Source organism: Mirounga angustirostris, unplaced genomic scaffold, assembly GCF_029215605.1.
Source record: "Mirounga angustirostris isolate CCGP_5_RB_7025 unplaced genomic scaffold, mMirAng1.0.hap1 SCAF_15, whole genome shotgun sequence".
Classification (NCBI taxonomy): Eukaryota; Metazoa; Chordata; class Mammalia; order Carnivora; family Phocidae; genus Mirounga; species Mirounga angustirostris.
The window spans coordinates 76,240,504-76,265,302 of NW_026991723.1; the positions used below are offsets into that span (position 1 = coordinate 76,240,504).

The window sequence follows — 24,799 nt, forward strand, 5'->3', positions numbered from 1 at the left end:
ACATTCAGCTCTGTTTCTGCATTTTTATGTTTCCTTCTTTAGCTAAGCTCCTTGTGTACAAACTCAGTCTCCAAAATTTTTAAGCAGAGAGCATTCTGAAGTGCTCAACCCCACTACCATCTAGGAATTAGACTCCAAAACTCTCAGACCTGGAAGGAGCATTGAAACACTGACATTCTACTAGTGAGAGAATTGAGCCCAAATAGGGGAGGACACTTTCTCAGAGTCACACTGCCATTTGATGGCAATACAGGGAATTGAACCTTGGGCTCCTGATTCCCAATCCAGGTGCTCGTTCCCCCACATAACAGAGTGCTGGAGTTTGGCCAAACCTGGGGACTCCAATTTGAGTTCGGCTCTCTGTGATCACGGAGGTCTCTGATGATGCTCGGAGTGAAATCATAGAAAGCTGACATCGGGAACGTCATGGCAGCTGGTGCTGGTGAGGGGGGTGGTAGAGGAAATGAGAGAACACATTTGGCCAAGCTCAGGGTCCACGTGACCCTCCAAGAGCCCTCATTTCAAAACAAACTCAACCTTTTAGGTTCAAGTTCTCCCTCTCGTCAGAAATGTGACTTCCTGCTTCTAAGAAGCAAGGCTTACAAAAGGGCTTAGGAGGCTTCGTGGACATCAAATAGCTCTTACAAAATAGCGTTTTGATGAGTTAAGTGTAAATGAATCAGAAACATAAGGATTACATTTTCCCCAAGTGCACATGGGTTTCAAAATTTGAGGGGAAATGTAGTTTGCTAACTGCACGCCGGCTTTCACCAAACCCAAAGCATTCATGGGGTGGGCGGGGGGAGAGAAGAAAGAGAAGCCCAGCCCCCAAATGGTTTTAGATGTGGTGCCAAATTCAAAAATGCTGTTGGGCTTGCCCTCTGCCAGTAATAAAATTGCTGGCCACCCAGAGAGGCCATAGGGAGGAGAAAGGAGATTGCTTTCCCCACCGGCCCCTGTTCCTCAACAACTGTGTTCAGTTAGTGCCCCTCAATCACCAGCTGTCACTGGGTCCCTGCTCTCTCGACTCACTGGCCCCTGCTTGGCCTCGATTTTCACACTGTGCCGCATGCCTTGTTTACCTCCAACTATAGCTGGTGTTTTGGCTCTCAGAGGCCTTGGCGACCGGTCAGCTTGTTACAGACCCCAGCTCTGTAATCAGGAGACCTGTCCATCACCAGCAGGGGTGTTTGGGGAAGCTGTCACACATCGCCTTTGGTTGCATTCAGGAAAAACAAGAGTCCCTTACAGATCTTTCTTCTTCCCTTTCTTTAATGCTATCCAGGTGTGGCGTTTTCCCCAAACTGGCAAACGTCTTCCCTTCCAATCTGCGCCTGACACAAACAACCAGTTAAATCTTAGCACTGCTGTTACCTTATCCCAGGATTTGAAGCTCTGGATCTTTTATAATTTCCACATTGTCTTTCCATTCTTTCCCTTGTATTTTATTTCATTGCACCAAGAAAGTAGAAAATCATTTCAATTGGTGGTAAAAGATGATTAAAACAAAATAACAAAGGCCTTGGCTGAAAACTGTTAGTTTTATTAAATTTGCTACTGTGTTTTAAATTGGTACCAGGGCAGATCTTTAGACAATTATATCAAAGGCTGCTGGAGTTAATCGGTTGCATGTATGCATTTGCTCCTTCCTGAGCTGTGGACAGAGTGGGGGCAGCATTGCAAGCAGGAAAAGAATGAATTTTGTGTTACCTGGGTGGGAGGGGCAGACCCTGGCCCCACTGAGGGGGATCCGAATGCCCAGTGGACATCAGAGCCCTGCCAACACACTCCCATTCCTTTCATCCAGACTGTGGGTTGGAGCTCACAGTGCTCACCAAGAGGAATAAGTGATGGATATTGTCTTGCAATAACAAGACAAAAGTCCGAAGTCTCCCTAAGCCTTCGGCATGTTCCCAGCCACTACTTGGTCCCTGCTATGTGTTGGTGCTCTGCGAACTCTACCTTAGATTACAACCATCCTATACTTGATTTATCCTTCCCTTTGCCCTTTAAACCCTTTAAGACCAATGATGGTATCTTCCTCTTTGGGAATGACTCCTACCAGAAACTCCATACATGCTTTTTTTTTCTTTTTTATTTCTCTTTCTTCTCATTTTTCTTTTCTTTTCTTTTCTTTTCTTTTCTTTTCTTTCTTTCTTTTCCTTCCTTCCTTCCTTCCTTCCTTCCTTCCTTCCTTCCTCTTTTTTTATTTTTGAATAGAAGAAAAAAAGTGAGATCCAAAGAGGAGAACTGATTCATCCAAAATCACAACCAAAGTTAATGGAAGAACTGTAGTCATTTTTCCTGACATGTAGTCAAGGTGGCATCCACGGTGATGGCAGACTGTCTTTCAAGCTGTTTTGTTCCCAAAGGCATGTGATGCTCTCCATCCCAAATCCTTAACAACCACCTTTGCCTAGTAAAAAGTAAAACCAAAGTGCCTCTCAGCCTAGAACAGAAGTTAAGTGTTCTCTTAAGAATTCAAGGTGAGGAGCGCCTGGGTGGCTCAGTCAGTTGAGCATCTGTCTTCAGCTCAGGTCATGATCCCATGCTCAGCAGGGAGTCTGCTTCTCCCTCTCTCTCTCGTGCTCTCTCTCTCTCTCATAAATAAATAAAATCTTTAAAAAAATAATTCAAGGTGATTAAAAAAATAATTCAGGGTGATACCCAGACAACACTGGAATTAAGGAGTTTATTGTTATGTGGGACAAAACTGAGTATATGTAGCCTTAATGTACAAATGTTAAGGAATAAACTCTTTAGAGAAGACTACACACTGCTCCAGAGGCATTTAGTGAGGATATTTTGTCTTAAGTTTTAGTTCTCTTTATACAAAACAGAATATGGCATCTCACAGGGGCCATATTGAGAAGATACTCAACTTGTTCCTGCTTCCTTCATCCCGGGGGCAGTATTTGCTCTCCCTCCCACCACATACTTCCCTTCTACCTTTCCCCTTAAATCAGTTGTCTATATTGCTACCAAAATGGTCTTCCATGAAACAAGTACGATTATGTCATTTGTCTAGAAAGCCGGTGTTCTCCTCCTTTTCCTGACTTGGTTTCTCCTTCCCTTTTCCAGTCAAGCCCGAAATCCTCCTTTGGGAAGTCTTCTCAGACTCTCTCCTTCTCAGCCTGGGTCAAATATCACTCTTCTGTGCTCCCATAGCCCCTACACTTTTTAGGCTGTGTTAAAGACATCTATTTTAATGTCTTTCTTTTCCCCCAGTGGCATATGAGCATCCTAAAGACAGGACCATAGTTTGTTGATCTTTGCATCCCAGACCTATGAGAAGCTGGGAGGAGGATTCAGTGAATGCTATCTGCACAAATAAATGGATGAACAAATGAAATGATATAAACACTTTTACCCAGAATTTCAAAAAGTGGTCAAAGCCATCAATTTAATTAGCTAGCATAAAGCTAACTAGCTGGATGTACTTCTCCTATACCCCTTTTTCATGAACACTAAAGATGAAGTGATATAAACAGATTTGTGATCTTATATTCGTGGAACATAGTATGTGTTCCCATTTATACATACAAAGATACAGGAAGGGATGCTGACCAGAAAGTTCTTGGTAGCTGTCTCAAGGTAATGGAATTTGATATGATTTGACTTGATTTTCAATTCTCTTTTATAGAGCTCTAACTTGTTAAAATAAACATGAGTGATCTTTATGGTTGGGAAAAAATAAACCAATTATGATAATATGCTGTCACTTCTCAATTAAGAAGAAAAGGTCAGCTCTCACCCTAAAAATATGTTAGAAATGAAGCAACTTTCCTCTACAACTCTACAGGAGAAATATAATGTAATTCAGTCTGAGTTGCAGCCTCGTAAAAGACTTCAGGACTATGAGGAGGAGCTTGCCTTATCTTCATATAGTTTTAGCCTTTTGTATTTGGATTGGATATTAATTGGATATTAACATCTTGCTTATTAGTGTGCTTATCCAAGGAGTCAGATCAATGTCATGGAAAGGTCAAAGGTTCCAGAGTCAAACAGCATGGTTTAAATTCTGCTTTATAATCATTACCTCCCTGACCTTGGACAGATCACTGTGTTATGCTGGACCTCAACTGAACAATGCAAATGATCTCTACTTTTCAAGTTTATATTAGAAATTGTATGCAGAAATTTGGTGAAGTAGCTAATTGAAAGATATTTCCAGTACAAAACATCTATCTAGATATTCTAGATTAAAATATAACTGTTATAACTATCATCCTTTAAAATGGGTGACTGAGATCAGAAAAGCAGAAAGATACGTGGCCAGGGGCAAGACATAAAATGAAACAGAACTAGACAGGTAATCCCCGAAGCTGATGCTTTACTGTTGTAGCTGGGATAAGGGAGAACCATCAGTTTTGGCAACTGAGTGGATTGAATATTCTTGCTGATCCCATCAGAAGAGATTTGGCCCTGCAAGTTTTCAAGGTGAGGAATGGTACCTAAGGCCTTCAGAATAAGATGGGGACCTCTGAAAGTCTACATGTTTAGTGAAAAGGTGTACTAGAGGAAAAATATACATGTGCATGTTCTAAACCTCATGAAGCTTGAGGTTTGAGTTTATACTGTGCAGTATGGTCTGGAAATGCCTGAGTTGGACAAATACTGAGAAAAAAAAGAGAGAGCAAGGGAAAGAGAGAGAGAAAAAAAGGGTTCTAAATTAGTGATATTCCAGAGGCACCTAGAAGTGAATATGAAATCACTCTGGAGGAGGATATAGATTTGACCCAGGGGGCGCATGATTCCCGCAGATTAAAACCTAACAAACATGAGTTCACATGTCAAAATTGAAAACACAAAAAAAGTAAACAAGAAATCTAGAGAAGGGTCAGGAATCAATACCAAGATTTCTATTGAAGTTTGATCTTGGTAACAAGTATGAATAATAATTAGTATTTTAGGGTAAATGAGAAAAATAAATAAAATTACAAAATATAGTCTCCAAAGATTAGAAGAACTGAGAATGGGGAGGAGAGAGCAGAAACCAGGAAATCCAACAAATCCAAATGAAGGCAAGAAAGGGGGGAAATAAACATGCAAAAAAAAAAAAGGAATGATAATTGGAAAGCACAAAGAAGATGTGAGAAATAAATTTAATATAATAGTCATTCCACTAATAGGATTAAAGTACCTATGAAGGTTCTCAGGTTGGAATTAACTAAAGATAAGTTCACTGAAAGGTAAAAGGTAATGGAGTGGAAAGTATTTACCAGGCAAATACTAAGCAAAACAAATTAATATTCATCAGACAAAGGAAATATCAAGGCAAAAAATATTACTAAGATAAAGAGGTCACCATATAAATGATGAAAGGTAATTATATAATGATTTTGAGCTTAAATATTCCAAATAACATGATCTGAAAATGTATAAATCAAAAATGCCTCTTACCTAAAGAAGTGATAAATCCATAATGATATTAGGATATTTTAACACACCTTTCTCAATAATTAATAGATCAAAATAAGTAATGATCTAGAAGATTTTGAACAACACAAAAGCATGTTTCATCTGATGAAAGCGTATAGAACCTTGCCAGTGAATTAAATTATATACATATTTCTTTCTGGGATTTGTAGAATATACTTTTTTTAATTTACCATGTCACAGGCCAGAAAACAACAAATATCAAAAGAATCAGTATACATAGAATATTATTTCTTTTTTTAAGAACATTATTTCTATGAAGCAACACATACATACATAAGTGAATACATAAATAAATAAATAATTAAATGAAAAAGAGAAAACTTTTTGGTAAATTAAATATATAACCAAGAAGCAAAGTCTTGTGTACGATATTAGCAGACAGAATTCAGCAGTGTATTAAAACCACACTCATGCAAACACGCACGTTGTACCTAGGCTGGATTATCCCAGAATGAGAAGAGACTCTAATGTTAGATGGTTTCTGGATTCCAGTAATTCACAATACTAGCATATTAAATGATTTTTTTAAAACAAGATTGTCTTACTAGATGCCAAATTTAAGTCTTTTGTTAAAATCAGGTCCCTCATGATCAAAACTAAACAAAGCAAACAAAACAAAGTTATCTGGGAATAGAAAGGAACACCCTTAATCTACTCAAGGGTGTGTACTGAAATACAGTAGGTATTATGCTTAATGATAAAATATGAGAGATACCCTTTCTGATCCCAGGGTCAAACCAAGAATGCCCAGTAACACCATTGGTCCTACCTGGCACAGGCGGACAAGAAATATAAATAAAAATTCTGGGCATTGTTATTGAAGAAACAAACTATTATTATCCTTACCTGTAAGAGAATACATTAAAAATTAATAAGAATCAACAAATTATTAGAATTAACAAAATAATCTATGAGGCCATCTAAATATAATATCAATTTATAAAACTCAATTATTTTATCAGACCCCAAATATGAAAATACAATTGTAGATATGCATGTACAGGTGTATATATATGTGTGTGAGTAGATAGACAGATTAAAGCTACCATTTATTATAGTTCTCACATCTATAAATGCTTAAAGTTAGGAATAAAATATCACCCCAGTTTTTATGAAGAAGGCTTTAAAACTTTACTGAAACTATAAAAGGAGACCCAAATAAATAAAAAGATAAACTGTGTGTATAAATGGGAGGATGTAATATCATAAAGATGTCTTTCCTCCTCAAATACATCTATAAATTCAATGAAATTGGAATCAAAATCCCGACAGGCATTTAAAAAATGAAGCTTTAAATTCATATGGAAGAACATAGGGGTTTTTTGAAGGAGAAAATTGAAGTATAGAATGGACTTGTAGCATAAATCAAGACTTTTATAAAACTATGGAAATTAAGACAAAATACTATTGATAAGATGATTAGAAAAAAAAATAGTCCAATGAAACAAGATAACCCAGAAACAAACTTATCTAAGTATGGAATGATATACGGGAAAGGTGGTATTACAGTTCGGTAGTGAAAGGATTAACTATTATATAAAAAATGCTGGACAAACAGCCCATCCATATTTGAAGGGAAAACAATCATTACCACACATCACTTTAAAAACTATATTTTTTATGATTAAAGCCATATATGTGAAAATAAAAACCATGAAACTATTCAAAGGAAATAGAGGTGACTATTTTATGACCTTGGAGGAAAGAAACATTTATTCAACAAGACATAAAAAACACAAATCATGAAGGACATGATTTAAAATTTCTATTTAACAAAGCAGCATAAACAGAATGAACAAAAGAGGAGTCACAGACTTGGAAATAGTATTTTCAGTAACTTTAATTACAAAGGATTAGTATCCGTTATATGTAAATATACTTATATAGCAATAAAAAAAAAAGAAAAAGAACCCAATTTCAAAAAATCAAAAGTGATGAACAAGCAGATAATATAGCTAGAAATCTACATGGTTAACAAACACATGAAATGATACTCAGGCCTGTTAGTAATCAGGGAAAGGCAAAATGAAACTGTAATTAAATGTCATTTAATATCCATTGGATTGGCAAAAAATTAAATGTTAGGCAGAATCAAGTGCTGATCAGGACCTGGAGCATTGGGAAGTCTGCTGACAGCATGTTAACTGGTACAACCATTTGGGAGAATAATTTGGCAATGACTATATAGTCACAGATGCAATTACCTTCAACCGAGCGATACCACTTTCTTTCAGAAAATTCTTGCTCTCTGTACAAAGGAAAATGAACATAATGTTTAAAAGTAACATTACTGGAAATGAAGAGGGTTAATAACAGTAATATTTATATGCCTTCTTTGGAGAAATGTCTGTTCATGTCTTCTGCCCATTTCTTGACTAGATTATTTATTTTTGGGGTGTTAAGGTTAGTAAGGTCTTTATAGATCTTGGATGCTAGCCCTTTATCTGATATGTCATTTGCAAATATCTTCTCCCATTCTGTAGGGTTGCCTTCTAGTTTTGTTGACTATTTCCTTTGCTGTGCAGAAGATTTTTATCTTGCTGAAGTCCCAATAGTTCATTTTTACCTTTGTTTCCCTTGCCTTTGGAGATATGTCTAGCAAGAAGTTACTGCAGCTGAGGTCAAAGAGGTTGCTGCTTGTGTTCTCCTCTAGGATTTTGATGGATTCCAGTCTCACATTTAGGTCTTTCATCCATTTTGAGTTTATTTTTATGTATGGTATAAGCAAATGGTCCGGTTTCATTCTTCTACATGTGGCAGTCCAATTTTCTCAACACTGTTTGTTGAAAAGACTGTCTTTTTTCCATTGGATATTCTTTCCTGATTTGCTGATGATTCGTTGACCATTGAGTTGAGGGTCCATTTCTGGGTTCTCTGTTCTGTTCCATTGATCTGTGTGTCTGTTTTTGTGCCGGTACCCTACCGTCTTCATGATTACAGCTTTGTAATACAGCTTGAAGTCTGGGATTGTGATGCCCCCAAGCTTTGGTTTTCTTTCTCAATATTCCTTCGGCTATTTGGGGTCTTTTCTGGTTCCATATGAATTTTAGGATTTTTTGTTCCAGCTCTATGAAAAATGTTGATGGTATTTTGATAGGGATTGCAATGAATGTGTAGATTGCTTTGGGTACCATAGACATTTTAACAATATTTGTTCTTACAATCCATGAGCATGGAATGTTTCTCCATTTCTTTGTGTCTTCCTCAATTTCATTCATAAATGTTCTATAGTTTTAAGAGTACAGATCCTTGACCTCTTTGGTTAGGTTTATTCCTAGGTATCTTATGGTTTTGGGAATATTACTCAGCCATCAAAAAGAATGAAATCTTGCCATTTGCAATGACGTGGATGGAACTAGAGGGTATTATGCTAAGCAAAATAAGTCAGTCAGAGAAAGACAAATACCGTAAGATTTTACTCGCATGTGGAATTTAAGAAACAAAACACATGAGCATAAGGGAAGGGAAGGAAAAATAAAATAAGATGAAAATTGAAAGGGAGAGAAACCATGAGACCCTGAGCTCTAGAAAACAAACTGAAGGTTGCTGGAGGGGAGGTGGGTGGGGGGATGGGGTAATTGGGTGATGGGCATTAAGGAGGGCACTTGATGTAATGAGCACTGGGTGTGATAGAAAACTGATGAACCACTAAATTCTACCTCTGAAACTAATAAAAAATAAATTTAAAAAATTAATAGTAATAATAATAGAAGCAACCTATGTGTCCATCAAGAAAAGAATGGTCAAATAAAGTATGGTATATTCATACAATAAAATCCTTATGTCAGAGAAAATAATGAGCTAGATTTGCATGTATAAATATATGTGATCTCAAAAATAATGCTGGGCAAAAAAAAATGCCAGCTGTGTACCGATAAATATGGTATTAGAACGTTTATGAAATTTAAAATATGCAAAACAGTGCCTGTGTATAAAAAGTATAAAAACATTCATGGTAGAGAGGGAAGAACACACAGGTAGGTTGAAAACAGATATACAGAACAGTACATTTTATTTCTTTTTACAACAAAAATAAGAGATGAAGAAAATATGGCAGTGTTATGATTTGACAAATCTGGATAGTGAGCCTTCCAAGGACATTTTTTATAGTGTTCTCTATACTTGACTATATAATGACATATTTTCTAATTAAAACAATAATAAGGGTATGTATAAAGTCCTTTGGCACATCATTTCAGGCTCAAAAAGTGACTATTTTCCTTCTCTTCCCATTCTTGGCTGGAAGTTGGTATACAAAGTGCCTGGGTATTACCCTCTGATTCTCAGCCCAAGGCAGAAATGGAAGATTTGGGCTCTTCCGGAGCCAGAGGCATCATAGGTGGTCCCCCCACCATGTCTTCCAGCTCAGACAATCTGGGTGGTAAATCCTGAACTACACCCATTCTCAGTGCACAGTTGTAACTGCTGAGGCAGCTTCTAGCTGGTAGAAAAGATGCAACACTACATTTCTCATGAAATTTGAACTATGCACTGCAAAGCTGATCATCTTCCCAGATTTCCATTTCACTGATCAAGAAGTGGATGGTCAGAGAAAGGAAATGGCTTGTGGTAGTGGTAATGTTTAAGGCAGTGTTTGTCTTTCTCCTAAGTTTTAGAACTTTCCAAGTGGTCTTTGTATGTGGATTCTACTTGGTTCAAAACTAGGGCTTTTAACTTCTCTTCTGCGGTATTTTCTCATTCATAACCTCCCTTGCGATGGAGTTAGACCTGGCTCAAGGCCCTGCCCCCAAAGCAGTGTCACTGTGAGCTGTAGAGTAACCTTCCCAAATACGACTTTCTTCATCTGAAAGGGGTGATCATCATAATTATTCAAGGAAATGTTGTTTTGATTAAATGAGATGATTCATAGAAAGTACTGAGCATAGCGCCTGCCGTATGATAAATAGGCAACAAACGGAAATGATAATTGCTATTATTGCAGAAGAAGGAGTTTCAAAAAAGCATGACACAGTTAGTTACCCAGACTATGTGGAGAGACAGAGTGTGATCAGGGAATGGTATGATATGGAAACAATAGGGGGTCAATAAGGAGTAATCAATCTTTAGAGAGTGTTTCTTAGAAGCAGCAAAGTGGGATACTTCCATATTGCAATGGGGCTTTCTGTCCCTCTTTTCTGGTATGGGACAAGAATCATATATCTTTACTAGAAGGTAGAAAAACAGACCCAAAGAAGTGAAGTGACTTACCTATAGATTTCAGATGGGTTTTAATGGACCAATCACAATATGAACTACAAACCAACACTTTAAGAAATACGCATTTTTGCCAAAAACAAGGTCAGGTGGTGCTTAGGCTCCTTATGGATATTTATGTACATAATAATATTTTTAAGATAATGATTTCATAATCTGTAACTAAATTTTACTGAAAGATTGGGCTCCAGGCGCCATTGGCTGTCTCAGTTGGTAGAGCGTGTGACTCTTGATCTTGGGGGTGTAGGTTTGAGCCCCACGTTGAATCTAGAGATTGCTTAAAAGTAAAATCTTTAAAAAATAAATAAAAAATAAAAAAGATTGGGCTCCAGATCTTGTATACATTGCCATCAATGTGACATTTCTGAGGATAAGTACTGAAAAATCACAGCACTTAAAAATACCACTATTTTTGTTTATAATTGTCAGAAATGGAAAACTAAGGCTGATACATCACTTGAGACATTTGTGAAAGAGCAATGGCTAACTGTTAGCAATGTTTTTTTTTTAAAGTCATATAAAAGATACATAAAACAACCCCTCAAAAGTAGACAAGCGATCTCATCACATTTCTTTTTTTTTTTTTTAAGATTTTATTTATTTTTCAACAGAGAGAGCGAGCGAGAGAGGGAACACAAGCAGGGGGAGTGGGAGAGGGAGAAGCAGGCTTCCTGCTGAGCAGGGAGCCCGATGTGGGACTCGATCCCAGGATCCTGGGATCATGACCTGAGCTGAAGGCAGACGCTTAATGACTGAGCCACCCAGGCACCCTCTCATCACATTTCAATACTGCAATTTAAGTTTATTAGCTGGACACATGAAATTAATCTGAGATGCAGTTTGAGGAATTGACCATTAAATACCAGTGGAGGTTAGCTTTAAAAAAAAATAAATGACACTCAGAATTCTATGAAAGAAATCAGTAGTGACGCAATTTATCATGTTTCAGATGAAGTGGTAACATTTTAGTTCCCAACAAAGAGTAAATAGGGAGTTTGGGCTTGGTAGTGTGCCCCCATCACTGCTCTAAGTGAGAAGATTTTGAGCTCGGGGGTGGCTTTGGACCTCAGAATATTCTGATGGTGTTGGCAAGCCTGGTAAAGGGAGATACCAGGGGCTGGTTCAGACGTCAAGGTCGAGATATTGGCAGCAACAGGGATGTTGAGGGGATGACATGGAAGCTTTTGAAGTGAGGAAAAGTGACAGGGTTTAGGGTCTGCATGGAGGTGGAAGGCGCAGGAGAGGCAGGAATTCAAGTGACAGTGTAAGACTTTCCAGATGGGTTTAGGAGCAGCTAAAAGGAACAATTTGACATCAGTGGCCCACTTTTAGACCATCCATGAGATAGGTCCTAACCTCCAGCAAAGCCTTCAGAGGCCACTAGCATGTCCTTCTGAAGGGATTCTATTCTACCGAGATTCTTGAGAAAAGAGCCCTCATTTGGCATTGACTTCAACTTGGAGAAGATGTAATTTTATCATAAGAATTCTTCAGTGAAAAAACATAATATTTTTTATAGCATTGGGTTCTGTTCCCCTTTCTCTACCTTTTTACCAAGGAAGTGACTTGGGCTTCTATTGTCCTATCTGAAAACTTGGGATAACAACCCCTGCTTCAAATAGCTGCTGTCAGGTTTCCATGAAATAAGGATACATAAGCCATGCACACACAGTTGGAAGGAGGCTTATCAAGGTCTTCCTACCAATCAGATGTGTTCTGTGTGATGCTAGTGGGTGAGAAGGAGGTGTGGGTGGAAGTTATAGGGAGACAGATTTTGCCCCAGGGTAAGACAAACCTTCTGGGATCCAGAATTTTCAGAAATTGGAATAGCCATGTGGAGTGAGAGCAAGATGCAGGCACTGAGGGTCTTCTAGCCACATGACGTGGTAGAAAAGAGACTTTCCACTAAGCTGTGGCACACACAATAGGTGATGGCCCCATTTTCGTGGGTTTGCCTAACCAAGGTTACATATAGCTATCTGTCACTCCATCTCTTCTACTAAAGAGAACATAGCATAACTCCAGTGAACGAGAGCATTGACGATTTAAGCATTCATATTAATGGGTTAATATTTATTAACTATCATAGGCTGGGCACATATGTGTTTTCTATGTGTTCTCACATTCAATCTGTAGGAAACTGTTGTGAGGTCAGGTTGATGGCTAATTCAGAATAGGCTCAGAGCCGTGAAACACCTGCCTATGACTTCTCAGCTTGTCAGTGATGAAGCCAGGGTAGAAACATGTGTTTGCTTGACTCAGACTTGTGTTTATCGAGAAGCAGGAGGAGGAAGAGGGAAGGAGGGAGGACAGTGTAGGGGGGAGGACGGAAACGTTCACAAATATTAGCAGAGCACCTTAAATATTATCAGCCATAAATCATTTATGACACACATTACAAATGGAAAACACAACGTAGAGAAGTACTTTTCACACCCTCCTGCGTTCCACAGAAGTGCTCCATCTGCTTCAGACAGTGGCCATATGCCCCCAGTGGCCTGCAATGCAGCCTGAAGAAAATTTCTTATTTTATTTCATAACACGGCCATATTTGTTTAATATAAAACATGCCTCCATGTTTTAGAGGAAAATGAATATACAAGAGAATGCACGTCTTCTTTATCTTGTGCCTCCTTGTATCCCCCAGGGAAAACCACTCTCCCCACCACCACAATATTTCAGTTCTAGAAACACCACCAGAAAAAGTATACATTTGTTAGTCTAGAGGTGGATAAAATATCTAATAAACATTTTTTTTTAAAAAAAGAAAGCCTATATCCATAAATTAGCATCCCAGAAGTTTACAAGGCAACAGTTATTCGTACATTCCTATGTAAAATATCTCGAGATTTGTATGCATTTTACCTACCAAACTTTCATTGGCTGAACACTGATGGAACCCCCAGGGACTTCTGGTCTACCCCCCAATATTGCTTTCTGCTCCAGCACTACCAAAACAAACTCTCTTTTGGGTAACCAGTCCAGCATTCTCCAGAAGGTTATATTCCTCACTAGAGTCCTTCAACACTCATAAACTCATACTCATCGCTGTGTTGAGAGTCAGGAGACATTGTCTGCCCATTGCCTCTGCACCTGTTACCTTATTGGCCTTATCCAAACAGCCCCAGCCCTAACAGCAGCTGAAACAACAGATGGGCAGGAGAACTTGAGATTTTTGACATCATCCTTTTGTTTATGAAATCCCACCCCCCAACTCTGGAATCTAAAAGGAATTCTCTTCATTATCATTTTGTGGGGTTTTTTTCTCCCATGGCACTTTTATTATTATTAAAAAGTAAATAATTAATACAGAGGGAGGTAAAAAAAAGGGGAATAACATCATCCTTCAAAAATGGTCAAAAAGGAAATGGGCATTGTGATTTGGTGATGTGGAACTGACATAAATCTATCTCTGCCTTGGAGGATAATTGGCAGTAGCCAGGCTTGATGGCAGGATGAATTCAAGCAGGGAGCTGAGAGGGGCTGAGGAAGGGGAGGGAGGAAATCTGGAGTAAGGTTGAGCGCGAGAAGGGGGGAGCAGGCATTGCACTGGGAGGTCTTGTGAGCAGTGGGGAGAGCCACCAGTGCCTGGAATTGTAATTTCAGGACAGAATCCCCCTTTGCAAGGGATGAGATTATTAAAACAGGCCTGAGCTAGGGATTAGGGAGGCAGAATGCAGGCTGCTATTTAGTAGTGCATGATTGTAAGCAAGTTGATTAACCTCTCTCTGCCTCAGATTTATCATCTGTAAAATAAACATGAAAACACTAGCACACATGTAGGGTTGCTTCGATTCTCAAATGAGAAAATACATGGAACGTGTGTTGCCCCAAGCCTGACATTCAGTTAATGGATGCTGCGGCTGTTACTATTTTAGTGAAGAGTGAGAGACAGGGATGAGCAAGAGGTGGAGAGGTGGACAGTCACTGGATGTGAAGCGTAAGGAAGGGGCTTGCTCACATGTAATGGGGTTTCTGTTCAGTGCCTAAAAGGAGGCGAAAAGATCAGACAATGCCCACAGGATCTGGCATGGTACTTCCCCAGCTCTGTCTGCTTATCCCATTTCGTTTTCCTGGATGACATTCTCCCAAACACCTTCGTTATGGGCCACGCACCATCCGGTTCTTATCCACCAGGGTTATTATAAAGGTTAAATTAAAGATAAAAGTACCTGGTAATATTCACGGGTGTCTGTCATTTGACGCTAGTCATTATTGCTCTACATTTTGGCGTGGTCCATCATGCATAGGAGAGTGCCTTGACCACAGTAGACAGTACAAATTATTGGATAGCTTAATGTGCGTGTGATTTCAAATGTAAGCAAGATTGATAGGACATACTCAAGGGGATCAATTTCATCTGCCCCCAGCATTGTGTCTCTGTAGCTAATCATCTTTGTTAATAACCTCCTTTGTTTTCCAGGGATCTCAGTCTTGGCAGTGTGTACCAGTACTGGGTCATCACTATTTCGGGAAGCGAAGAGAGTGAGCCATCACCTGCTGCCATATACACCCATGGAAGCGGGTACTGTGGTGATGGCATCATCCAGAAGTAAGTAGACCTAATTAAAGAAAGGGAAGGGAGTGATGCGCATGAGGCCAAGAGAAGGTCAGGGTGGGCGCCTGGGTGGCTCAGTTGGTTAAGCGACTGCCTTCGGCTCAGGTCATGATCCTAGAGTCCCTGGATCGAGTCCCGCATCGGGCTCCCTGCTCGGCAGGGAGTCTGCTTCTCCCTCTGACCCTCCCCCCTCTCATGTACTCTCTCTCATTCTCGCTCTCTCAAATAAATAAATAAAATCTTTAAAAAAAAAAGAGAGAGAAGGTCAGGGTGCTACACAGAAGAGCTTACGGGAGACTCTTCAGTGTGGGAGCTGTGAGTTACCAGCAATTACTAGCAGTCTGTCCATTTGTCTGCAAGCAGTCTGCTGGCCTCAAAGAGAAAGCAGGGTTCTTTTTCGAATACGTATATGTAATATAATATGTGATTCTGATAGAGCTACCATTGTGCACTTACTACCAGTATGCTCTTATTCCTCGTCGTTTTATGGGTACTGCAAGGATTCTATTTGTTTTTCCACTCCAGCCGACATTCAGTTAACAGGACACAGGGCATCCAGGTCAAAACACTTTTACATTCTTTGCTAGTTAACCATTTAAATTTGTTAAAACTGCATATTTATTTGTAATTTCTGTTGTATTGTCTTATATGAACAATTTACAAAATGGTTAAAGGCTCATAAAAATAACAAAATATTCTAACTCACTATACTGTCAAAACCGTAAATAGTAAACAGTATTCCAGAGTGAATACTGAATGTGAACATAAATAAGTACAAAGAGGCAAATGAACCAGAAAGTGTAAAGACTCCGCACAAGCAGCCGAAAAGGAAAAGTGTGAGTAGAAAATATAAAGCCACAGTCTACACTGTGGATTTTATTGGGTAATCAGTCCATTTATCCCCTTGTCCACAGGGTGAGATATTGCACAACTGTGAAATAGGGGCAAGAAGCCATTAAGACTCTCACATTGTTTAAAAAAAATTTTTTTTTAAAGTAAACCTTTGAGTTTTTTCCTCCCAAATTAGCACAAAAATGTTTTCTGGCGCAAAACAGAATAGTTTTGTCCCTGGAGGTGAAAAAGAGACCAGAAACTGTTCGCAGTTAAGTTTCTTATTGCTAAAACTGTGTTCCTTATTGCTAACATGGTTGCAAGTTACACTATTGCTAAGAGACTTTTAAAACTCTGGGCCGATTTAATGACAAACGTCACACATGGAAAGGGCAAACAAGCTATTGGCAAAATCCCGTCATTAAATGGAGCTGTTGGGTGTCACATAATATCTGTGGAATTGCAGTGGCTGTTTCTGGAGGGGGAGGGGCTCTGTAAGGAGAATTCTCTTCACAGTTGGATGAAACCGCTGATGTGTAGACCATGAATCATAGGGGTAGTACATACATGAAAGAGAAGTGCTAGATGACTCTTTCAGTTCATCATTGACTCTAGTGCTGGAGGGGAAGAGCAATTTCATTTGGTACCCTTAATTTTGTGGTATGTGATATAAACTGGAAACCTGCTTGGGATGAAAGGAACGGCCAGGAGCACAGCAAGGCTAACCCAGTTGTGCAAGTAAAGCGTTTGCACATGAATACCCATCCACACAGACCTCAGAAAGCAGTTTGCTTTCTGGTCATGACTTAGCATGGAAGGAAAGATTGAATGTTATATATATGCTCAGATGATGGCCAGCATGATTTAGCTGTGCAGAGAGAAAGTTTCTGCTACCCCACAGACTGAAGCATATGAGCTGTTACAAGAAAGGTACTAATTCAAGTTTTGGGGATAAGAAAGGACTTTTTTTTTTAATGTTAACACTAGCAAGGCCAGTCATGATTATTTGCACGATTTCAAGAGGCTTGCTGAGGTGACGTATCTTGGGGGTATGCATTCATGTCTTAAATGTCCTGCAACTATAATTTCGAAGCTGAGTTGTCAAGATTTTAATATCAAGGAGATTGTATAAGGACTTTTAAGTGTGGAATTATGGTGAAAACCACCTGATTGCAAGAATTTGACTTGTCAAGCGTAGAAGAGAAAGCTCCTCATTTGTCGGAGAAGGAAGCTCATGGTGTGCTATTGTGTGCTTTTAAAATCCTCTCCAAATGCAGCAACCAAACATGAAGACACAGTTTCCAGTGCTTAATATAACACAATTGGGGAAAGGGAAGCCATTCACCATTCTTTCCCACATTAAGACATCAACTTCTGGCTCTTGACACAGCTGTTGTCTAATGGAATACTGAGCAACTGAGCAAGGCAGTCTCCAGGGAGAGTGCCCCATCCTTTGTGGGCCCAAGATTGAGCTGCGTATCCAGAATATCCAGGAAACACTTGCGGTCATAGCTGACAACCCATAATTGTGATTTGGGATTTTCTAATTTAGCACAAAGAATAAAAAAAAGAATCTCACCAGATGTGGAACCTGACCTACAACTCAGTCTGTCCATTTGGAGCTAGATATAGATGCATTGGTAAAACACTGCAAACAGTGTCATTCTTCTTGCTGATCTAAAACTATTATTATTAATTTTATTTTATTATTATTATTTATTTTATTATTATTAATATAAGTAGTGTTTTCAATAAAGTTTTTTAGTATTTTATCTAAAATTGGTATCCTACACAGATATCACTTAAGTTACCAAATAGTTGTTGACATGCTTTGTAGAAAACCAAATGCAGCTAATGGATGGTTCCCTAGGCAAAAACAAACAAACAAAAACTTTGAGGAAAAGGAGTAATGTCATCTTAGCTAATTTTCATGGGATGATATGTGCTGAATCACTATATATATTTAAGGGAATTTACAAAGATACTGAGATAGGCTCAACACTTAATGAGGCCCCAATGGATGAAAGCATTGGATGAATATAATGATAATATTCATAAATATTTATTGAGCCTCCACTATGCACAAGCATTGGGCTACACCATTATCTCCTTGGGTCCAACCATATAAAATAGGTTCTATTACCATACTTCACAGAGTATGATGTACAAAGACTAACATGGCTTTCTCAAGTTTACACATCCAGTAAAGAGCAGAACCAAGATGCGAACCCACAGCCCATGTTCGCATTTGGATTCACCGTCGCCTTGCTGTGTCACCAACAGGCCCGCAACACTAGTAAGTGAGGGAGTAGCTACGTGCTCTCTGCTGTATCCCAGGCACTATGGCAGGCATTGCGGAGCTAGGATGACAAACACTGTCATTTCCTTTGACATCGGAAAGCCCAGTATGGGGGACTGTCAGGTAAACGCAAAGGTGGTCAGTTTGACAAGTGCTAGGATAGATGGAGCCTGGTGTCTTTGGACACAGAGAAGACGGACACCCACTCCAGCTTGGGAGGTCAAAGAAGGTATAAGAAGCTCTCTATGTAATGATAGATCTGCCATGCCTAGAAGATATTTGTGGTGACACTAATGTTTTGCTTAAACCAATAGAACATACTGTTTGGGTGGTGAGGGAAGGTGGGTTAGATGAGTTCTTTGTGGCTTTGGGAAACCAGCCCAGGTTAAAAAAAAAAAAAAATCTCTCCCTAGATAATGCATGAGATAGCTAAGTAACACAAGGCTATCACCAATTTCCAGCTCTCGAGATTCACTGGCAGAGATTGGAAATATGGGCCCAGCTTGGAATATGGATCTCTCTTCTCCTCGGCCCATGCATTTGCAGACAGGAGAGAACTTGAGAGGCTCTTCAGAAATCCATGCAATGGCCCAGCCATCATAAGGATTGATTGCAAAGCACCATCCTGCTACTCGAACACCTCCTAAAAGCAACAAACATTGTCCAGTGTTAACTGCCCGAGTGAAAGGAAAAGTCTGAGGCCTCTTCCATGCTTTGACAGGTCCCAGCTGGTCTCTGGGGAGGGAGGGACAGCTGATACACAGTCTGCAGAGACCTCCCGGGACTGAGTGGGATGGGAACCTTGATTCCCTGAGCATCTATTATCTATCATGCACCGTGCCAGCCACGTAAAGTTCCATTCAATTCTTGTGCCAGCTCTAAGGAGGGGTATAGTTATTTCCATCTGAATCTGTGGGAACACGGACACTTGGCCTCTGGAATAGCACGGTCCAGTGGATTCTTCTGCAGTGATGGAAATATATTCCGTGCTCTTCTGTCCGGTGGCCACTAGCTACATACCACATACAGCTATCGAGGCTTGAAATGTGGCAGTTGTGACTAAGGAATGGAATTTTAAATTATTTTTAGTCTTTATTGATTTAAATGGTCCAATCGAGATTAGGAGACTTGTCTGAGATCACGCAGCTGGTTTGGAAAAAGAGGATCTAAACCCATGTTTTCTGTTTCTCAAAGGATGAGAATTTTCCAGGTTGGGATAATCCACTCAGTCTTTCAGCTCTTTCTCCTCTTCCTCATCTCCTCGGTCCAATTCAGAGAGCATTGCTCAGTATCTGTCCATCCCAACCTCTGCCGAACCACCCTGAGGTGATAGAAATAATTCCTAACAAAACAAAACAAAATGAACAAACAAGAGGAGACACTTTTATTTCCTAGCAGCATAGTTCCCACGGGCCTTAGAGTTTCTCACCGCATGAAATGATGCACTGGATGGAGAGAACAATACTTTCTAGTGAAAGGAAGACCAGGCCCAAGCATGTGACTGGGGGGAAAAAAAAAGTCTTTATTTCTAAGTTCACGGTTGGGGGGCGGGCGGGTAGGGAACAAGAAGGAGGGTAAGGTAGGGCATAGTGAAGAACAGAATTTATATTTCAGAAGCTCAGAAATTTCCTTCAAATCCACCATTTTAAAATGGCAGCAAGATCTCCCAGACAGAGGGGAGCAAGGTCGGTTCCTTCATCCCTTCATCCATTCCTTTCTCCCATCTGACCCAACCGACAAGATTTCGGAGAACAGGTTTGGAGGCAGGAACTCAGCTTCGTTGTGGGAAGCACAAAATAAGGGAAAGTAATAGGCATCTCATTTGGAAGAAGAAGAGATGGACACTGGGGGTAAGGGACTTCCCTGAGGCCTCTTGGAAAGCTGATGGCCTGGGGAGGGCTTTCCCGTGGCCAGCTGTGGTTCTGAAGCTGCTCTCTCTGACAGATCTCTCTTCTGTTCCCGGTCTGCAGAAGCCGAGGTGAAGAATGTGATGACATGAATAAGCTCAGTGGTGATGGCTGCTCCCTCTTTTGCCGACAGGAAGACTCCTTCAATTGTGTTGGTAAGTGTGTGTCATTTCTTGGGGCCTAGCTGGAGAAGGGGACCCTGCGGGATAGTGTCAGGCCAGTAACAGCAGTAGTGAGGACTAATGATGATTTATTCCTTTGTATTACAAATATTGACGGATTGCCTCCTGTGGGCCAGACCCTGTTTGAGGCACCGGGAAATACAGCAATGGGAAGCAAAGGAAAACAGGCAAATGCTCCTGCCCTCACAGAGCTTACATTCCCCTCCCGTGCATCACAGCAGAGGCTGCTGGTAATTCGTTTTCAAGCCGGCTTCTTCCTTGCTCTTCTTCGCACCAGCTCTCCAGGAGGGTGATTAGTATAGATTTTTAAAGGCTTGTATTCTCACTTTCACAAACCAGAGAAATGATGAAAGTGGTCCAGAATCTCATGGGTTAGAAGTGATTGGAGACAGAACCAGGGCTTGAACCTGACTCTGTCTGATTGTTAAGCACACGCCGAGCTCCTTCTGCTGCACAACCTCCAGCCAAGATCTGGGAACCCCAGTAGTTCCCTTTGCACACTCAGAACGTCGGGCCATCTCTCTGACGCGAGGGTGGAGGAAGAGCAGACCAGCTTGTGTTTAGAAAGCAAACGTCCTTTTCCCACCTTTACTGAGTCAGTTGGGAAATTTGTGTTCCTCTGGCTCCTCTAGGAGTCTGGCTGATCTTGTTGTTACAGCCCCACTTGGGAGGCCCTGGCCAGCCCAGGGCTGGTAAACAGACAGGGGTTGGGGGGCAGGGATGGAATTTTGAGCTGGCTCAGATGAGATCATACTTCCTTTAAGATGCAAATCGATACCTGAAGATCAAAGGTCCCCCGGCTAATCCCCTGGGCTGGAGGTGAAAACTAATCACAATTCATTTGCAAGTACAAAAGACAGAGGTGCTCTATCTGAAGAGAGAAGGGGCAGCTACTGAGGGGATGAAAACATTGGTGGGAAGATTTCACACTGAAAGGCAATTTTCTAGGAAGACGAAAGGGAAGGAAATGTCATCGGGTCCTTCCATTCGCAGTGCATTACAGGGACATATTTAGACCTTCTTTCTCCAGGGAGATTGTGAGCACTGTGAGCTCTTCACCACGTATGTATCATTCACCCTTAGTCCATTCTCAGCACACATGGATTGAGCACCTACTGTCTCCTTGCCAACAAGTAGGGGCTCAGCAACACAATGAGAGGTGTCCCACAGCTAACTGTGGATGGAAGAAAGGAATACGTGGAGGAAGGAAAGGCAGAAGGGGAATTTCCAGGCAGGACCTTGGGTTTTTAGATGACAGAAGGCTGTTTTCTTTGCTCTGTTGATTTGCGCATGTTCCTGGGTAGAAACTTGATGTTAGTCTGGTGGTGTGGCGAAAGGAGCCTGGGCTGAAAATTAGGAAAACCAGGCTCTAGTCCTCACTGTGCTTAAGAACTTGCCACATTAACACTGGCCAGGTTGCTTCCCTCGTCTGGGCCTCAGTTTACCTGCTGTAAACCTCAAAGGATTGGGTTAGGTGTTCTCTAAAGGCCTTATGTACACTTGACTTGTGCTATTTCCAAGGTGTGTGACTATTTCCCATGCCCATGAGCTACTTGCCTTTGTCGTCATCCTCGTGACACCCAGCATCACTCCCAGATCGTGCTGGAAAATATCTACCTATTTTACTCACACTAAGGTGGCACATAACTTAAGTGCTTCTGGAAGGAAGGGAGGATGTGGTGGTGAAAGTAGGATATGGGACCCTCAAAGAGATGCTCGGGTGGCCCTGGTGCCCACATTCTGGGGAGCTTCGGCACTATGCAGCAATACGCAAACACAAGGTAGCCTCCTACAGGTAGAAGCTCATCATCCACGAAAGGGGTCTGCAAACTCCAGTCCATGGGCCGGAACTGGCCTACTGCCTCTATTGGAAAGTAAAGTCTTACCGGAACACAGCATACTCTTTACGTGTTATCTATGGCTGCTTTCCTGCTACAAATTATTGAGCGGGTACAGCAGAGACCCTATGACCCAAAGAGCCCAAACTATTAGTAATCTGGCCTTTTACAGACCTTTGCTGACCCCTGGCTCATGGATTTGAAGTCTTTGATCATCTTGGTTATTGGAGCCTGGTGCAGAGAGGAGGTGACAGTTATGACATGGTTTGCCATTTCTAAGAAAAAGAACTGAATTTTAAGCATACAGTGGTGGGGCCTGGGAGATTCTTAGAAAGAGCACTGGACAGTGAGTCCAGTCCTAGCGGGCCTTCCCCACCCCGCCCCCCACCCCCTTGGGCCTAACTTCCCTCCTCAACTTTAGCCGGAATGACTGTTTTGGACTAGATCAGTGATTTTTAAACTGTGCTAACTGAGATGCTTAAGAGGAAAGAGGTGAAGGCGAGGGAGGTGACAAGAAGGCGAGATCTGGACTGTCATAGGTCCACTTGATATACTGTTGTTCTCTACTAGATCCTGAGTATTCTGCTGGCGATGGTGATATTTATTGAACCTCCATGATATACCAACCACATTTATAAACTCTCATTTTCATAATAATCTTTTATGGTCCTGCTTTTACACAAGAGGAAGCTGAGGCATGAGAGTGAACCAAGGATATGCAGTTAAATGGTAGAACCAGGATGCAAACCCAGAGTCTGACTTCAGACAGTGGTGAGCTACCTGCAAAAAAAAAAAAAAGGTAGCTCCTGGTCTTGTAGGGTTTTGAGGGTGAACAAGGAACACACTGCTTTAGAACAGTCTGTCTAGTGAATTAATGGACTGGAATACAGAATTGTCAGTGGCATGGATGGTGTCCAGGGAAGATTCTGTGTTACCTGGTATGTTGAGTATGGTTTGTGTTAGAGGAATGACCTCAGCTACACACCCACCCTCACCAATTAGAATTCCACTATAGAGACTCAGTGAGACACAGGACATTCCAAGAATTAAGGAGTCTATCCGGAGATCCCAACTCCCAGGACTACATTCCAAGGACAAACTCCATGCCTTTGAGTCTAGAAAACCATCTTCCCTTAAGAACAGCTGAAGAGGGGCGCCTGGGTGGCTCAGTTGGTTAAGCTACTGCCTTCGGCTCAGGTCATGATCCTGGAGTCCCGGGATCGAGTCCCGCATTGGGCTCCCTGCTCGGCAGGGGGTCTGCTTCTCCCTCTGACCCTCCTCCCTCTCAAGCTCTCTGTCTCTCATTCTCTCTGTCTCAAATAAATAAATAAAATCTTTAAAAAAAAAAAAAAAAGAACAGCTGAAGAATAGACAGTGAGTCTTTGGCTCCCACCACATGCAGCTTCAGTGAGTCAGAGAAATGGCACTGGAGTGTGGGAGGCTTTGCTGAGGTGGACTGGTTTCATCATTGTATTTGTCAAGAAAGTGGCCAAGAGAACAGGCTTGAGTGATACTGACTTGGGCGCACACCATGGCTTAGACACGCGACCTTAGCTAAACGTCAGTGTTCTCATCCAGAAAATGGTAAAAGTCTGGAGACTCAACTGTGGAAGATATTTATCAATAATTTTGGAAATTTATCTGAATCTCCTTCCTAGATTTAGGAAATAATTCTCCTTGATGTAATAATAATGAGGCAGAGCCCAAGCCCTCTACAGAAGTTGGAAATCCAAGTCTCCTTCCTTGACTCCCCTTTACAGCGTGAGCGTGGGCACAAGAGCTACACTTTCCCCCCAGTTGTTTTGATAAGGATGGCTACAACCTGTGTGTTTCCAAAGTACCAGTGACAGCATGTGACATTGGTGTGAAAGTGACCATGTTCTACTATCTTCACAAGACCAGTCCTGGGACCTCATCTTGAGCTTAGAGTTGGGCTTCGGAGTGTGCAAGCCTGGCACTCCAAGCCCTCCCAGAGAGTGTTCTATAACTATCCAGTATTCTCTGAATAGATTTTGTTTGTTTGCTTGTTTTGCTTCAGTAGGCCAAAGTTGGTTTCTGTTGATTGTAACTTAGAATCCTGACTGAAAATTATTGTCATAAGATACTATGAGGTTTGGCCCCATTCTTAGCAAGTTGGATGTGCTTGAAGTACATTAACTGTTACTTATCTCAGTGTATGCGTATGTGTGGGAGTGGGGGTGGGGGATGAGTATCAGCAACAACCACCATTTACAGTCACCCATTAGGTGTGATGTATGTCCCATGCCCCTTTCTTTAGTGTGAGCCTATGAGAGGACACTTATATCCAGATGAGGAATCTAAGACCTGTTATGATGTCTTAACCTGGCTAAGGTAACACAGCTCGTAGAGGTGTGATCCCATCTCAGACTGAGTAGAGACCCCCTGATTTTTCTACTCTACTACTCTGACCCCCATCTGAATGGATGACTTCCTTCTCTCCTCCCTCCCTCCCTTCCTTCCCTCCTTCCTTCCTTCTTTCCTCCCTCCTTTCCTTTCTTCTTCCTTCC

General features: G+C 41.0%; 1 protein-coding gene across 1 annotated transcript in view; it reads left to right on the forward strand.

Moving 5' to 3' along the window:
- The window catches only part of PAPPA (pappalysin 1), a 237,419-nt gene that overhangs the window by 92,294 nt on the left and 120,326 nt on the right, over nucleotides 1-24,799 (forward strand). The window contains exons 8-9 of the mRNA XM_045883010.3: nucleotides 15,080-15,208; nucleotides 20,315-20,406. Coding sequence (XP_045738966.1) covers nucleotides 15,080-15,208; nucleotides 20,315-20,406 — 221 coding nt within the window. The remainder of the gene's footprint in view (nucleotides 1-15,079; nucleotides 15,209-20,314; nucleotides 20,407-24,799) is intronic.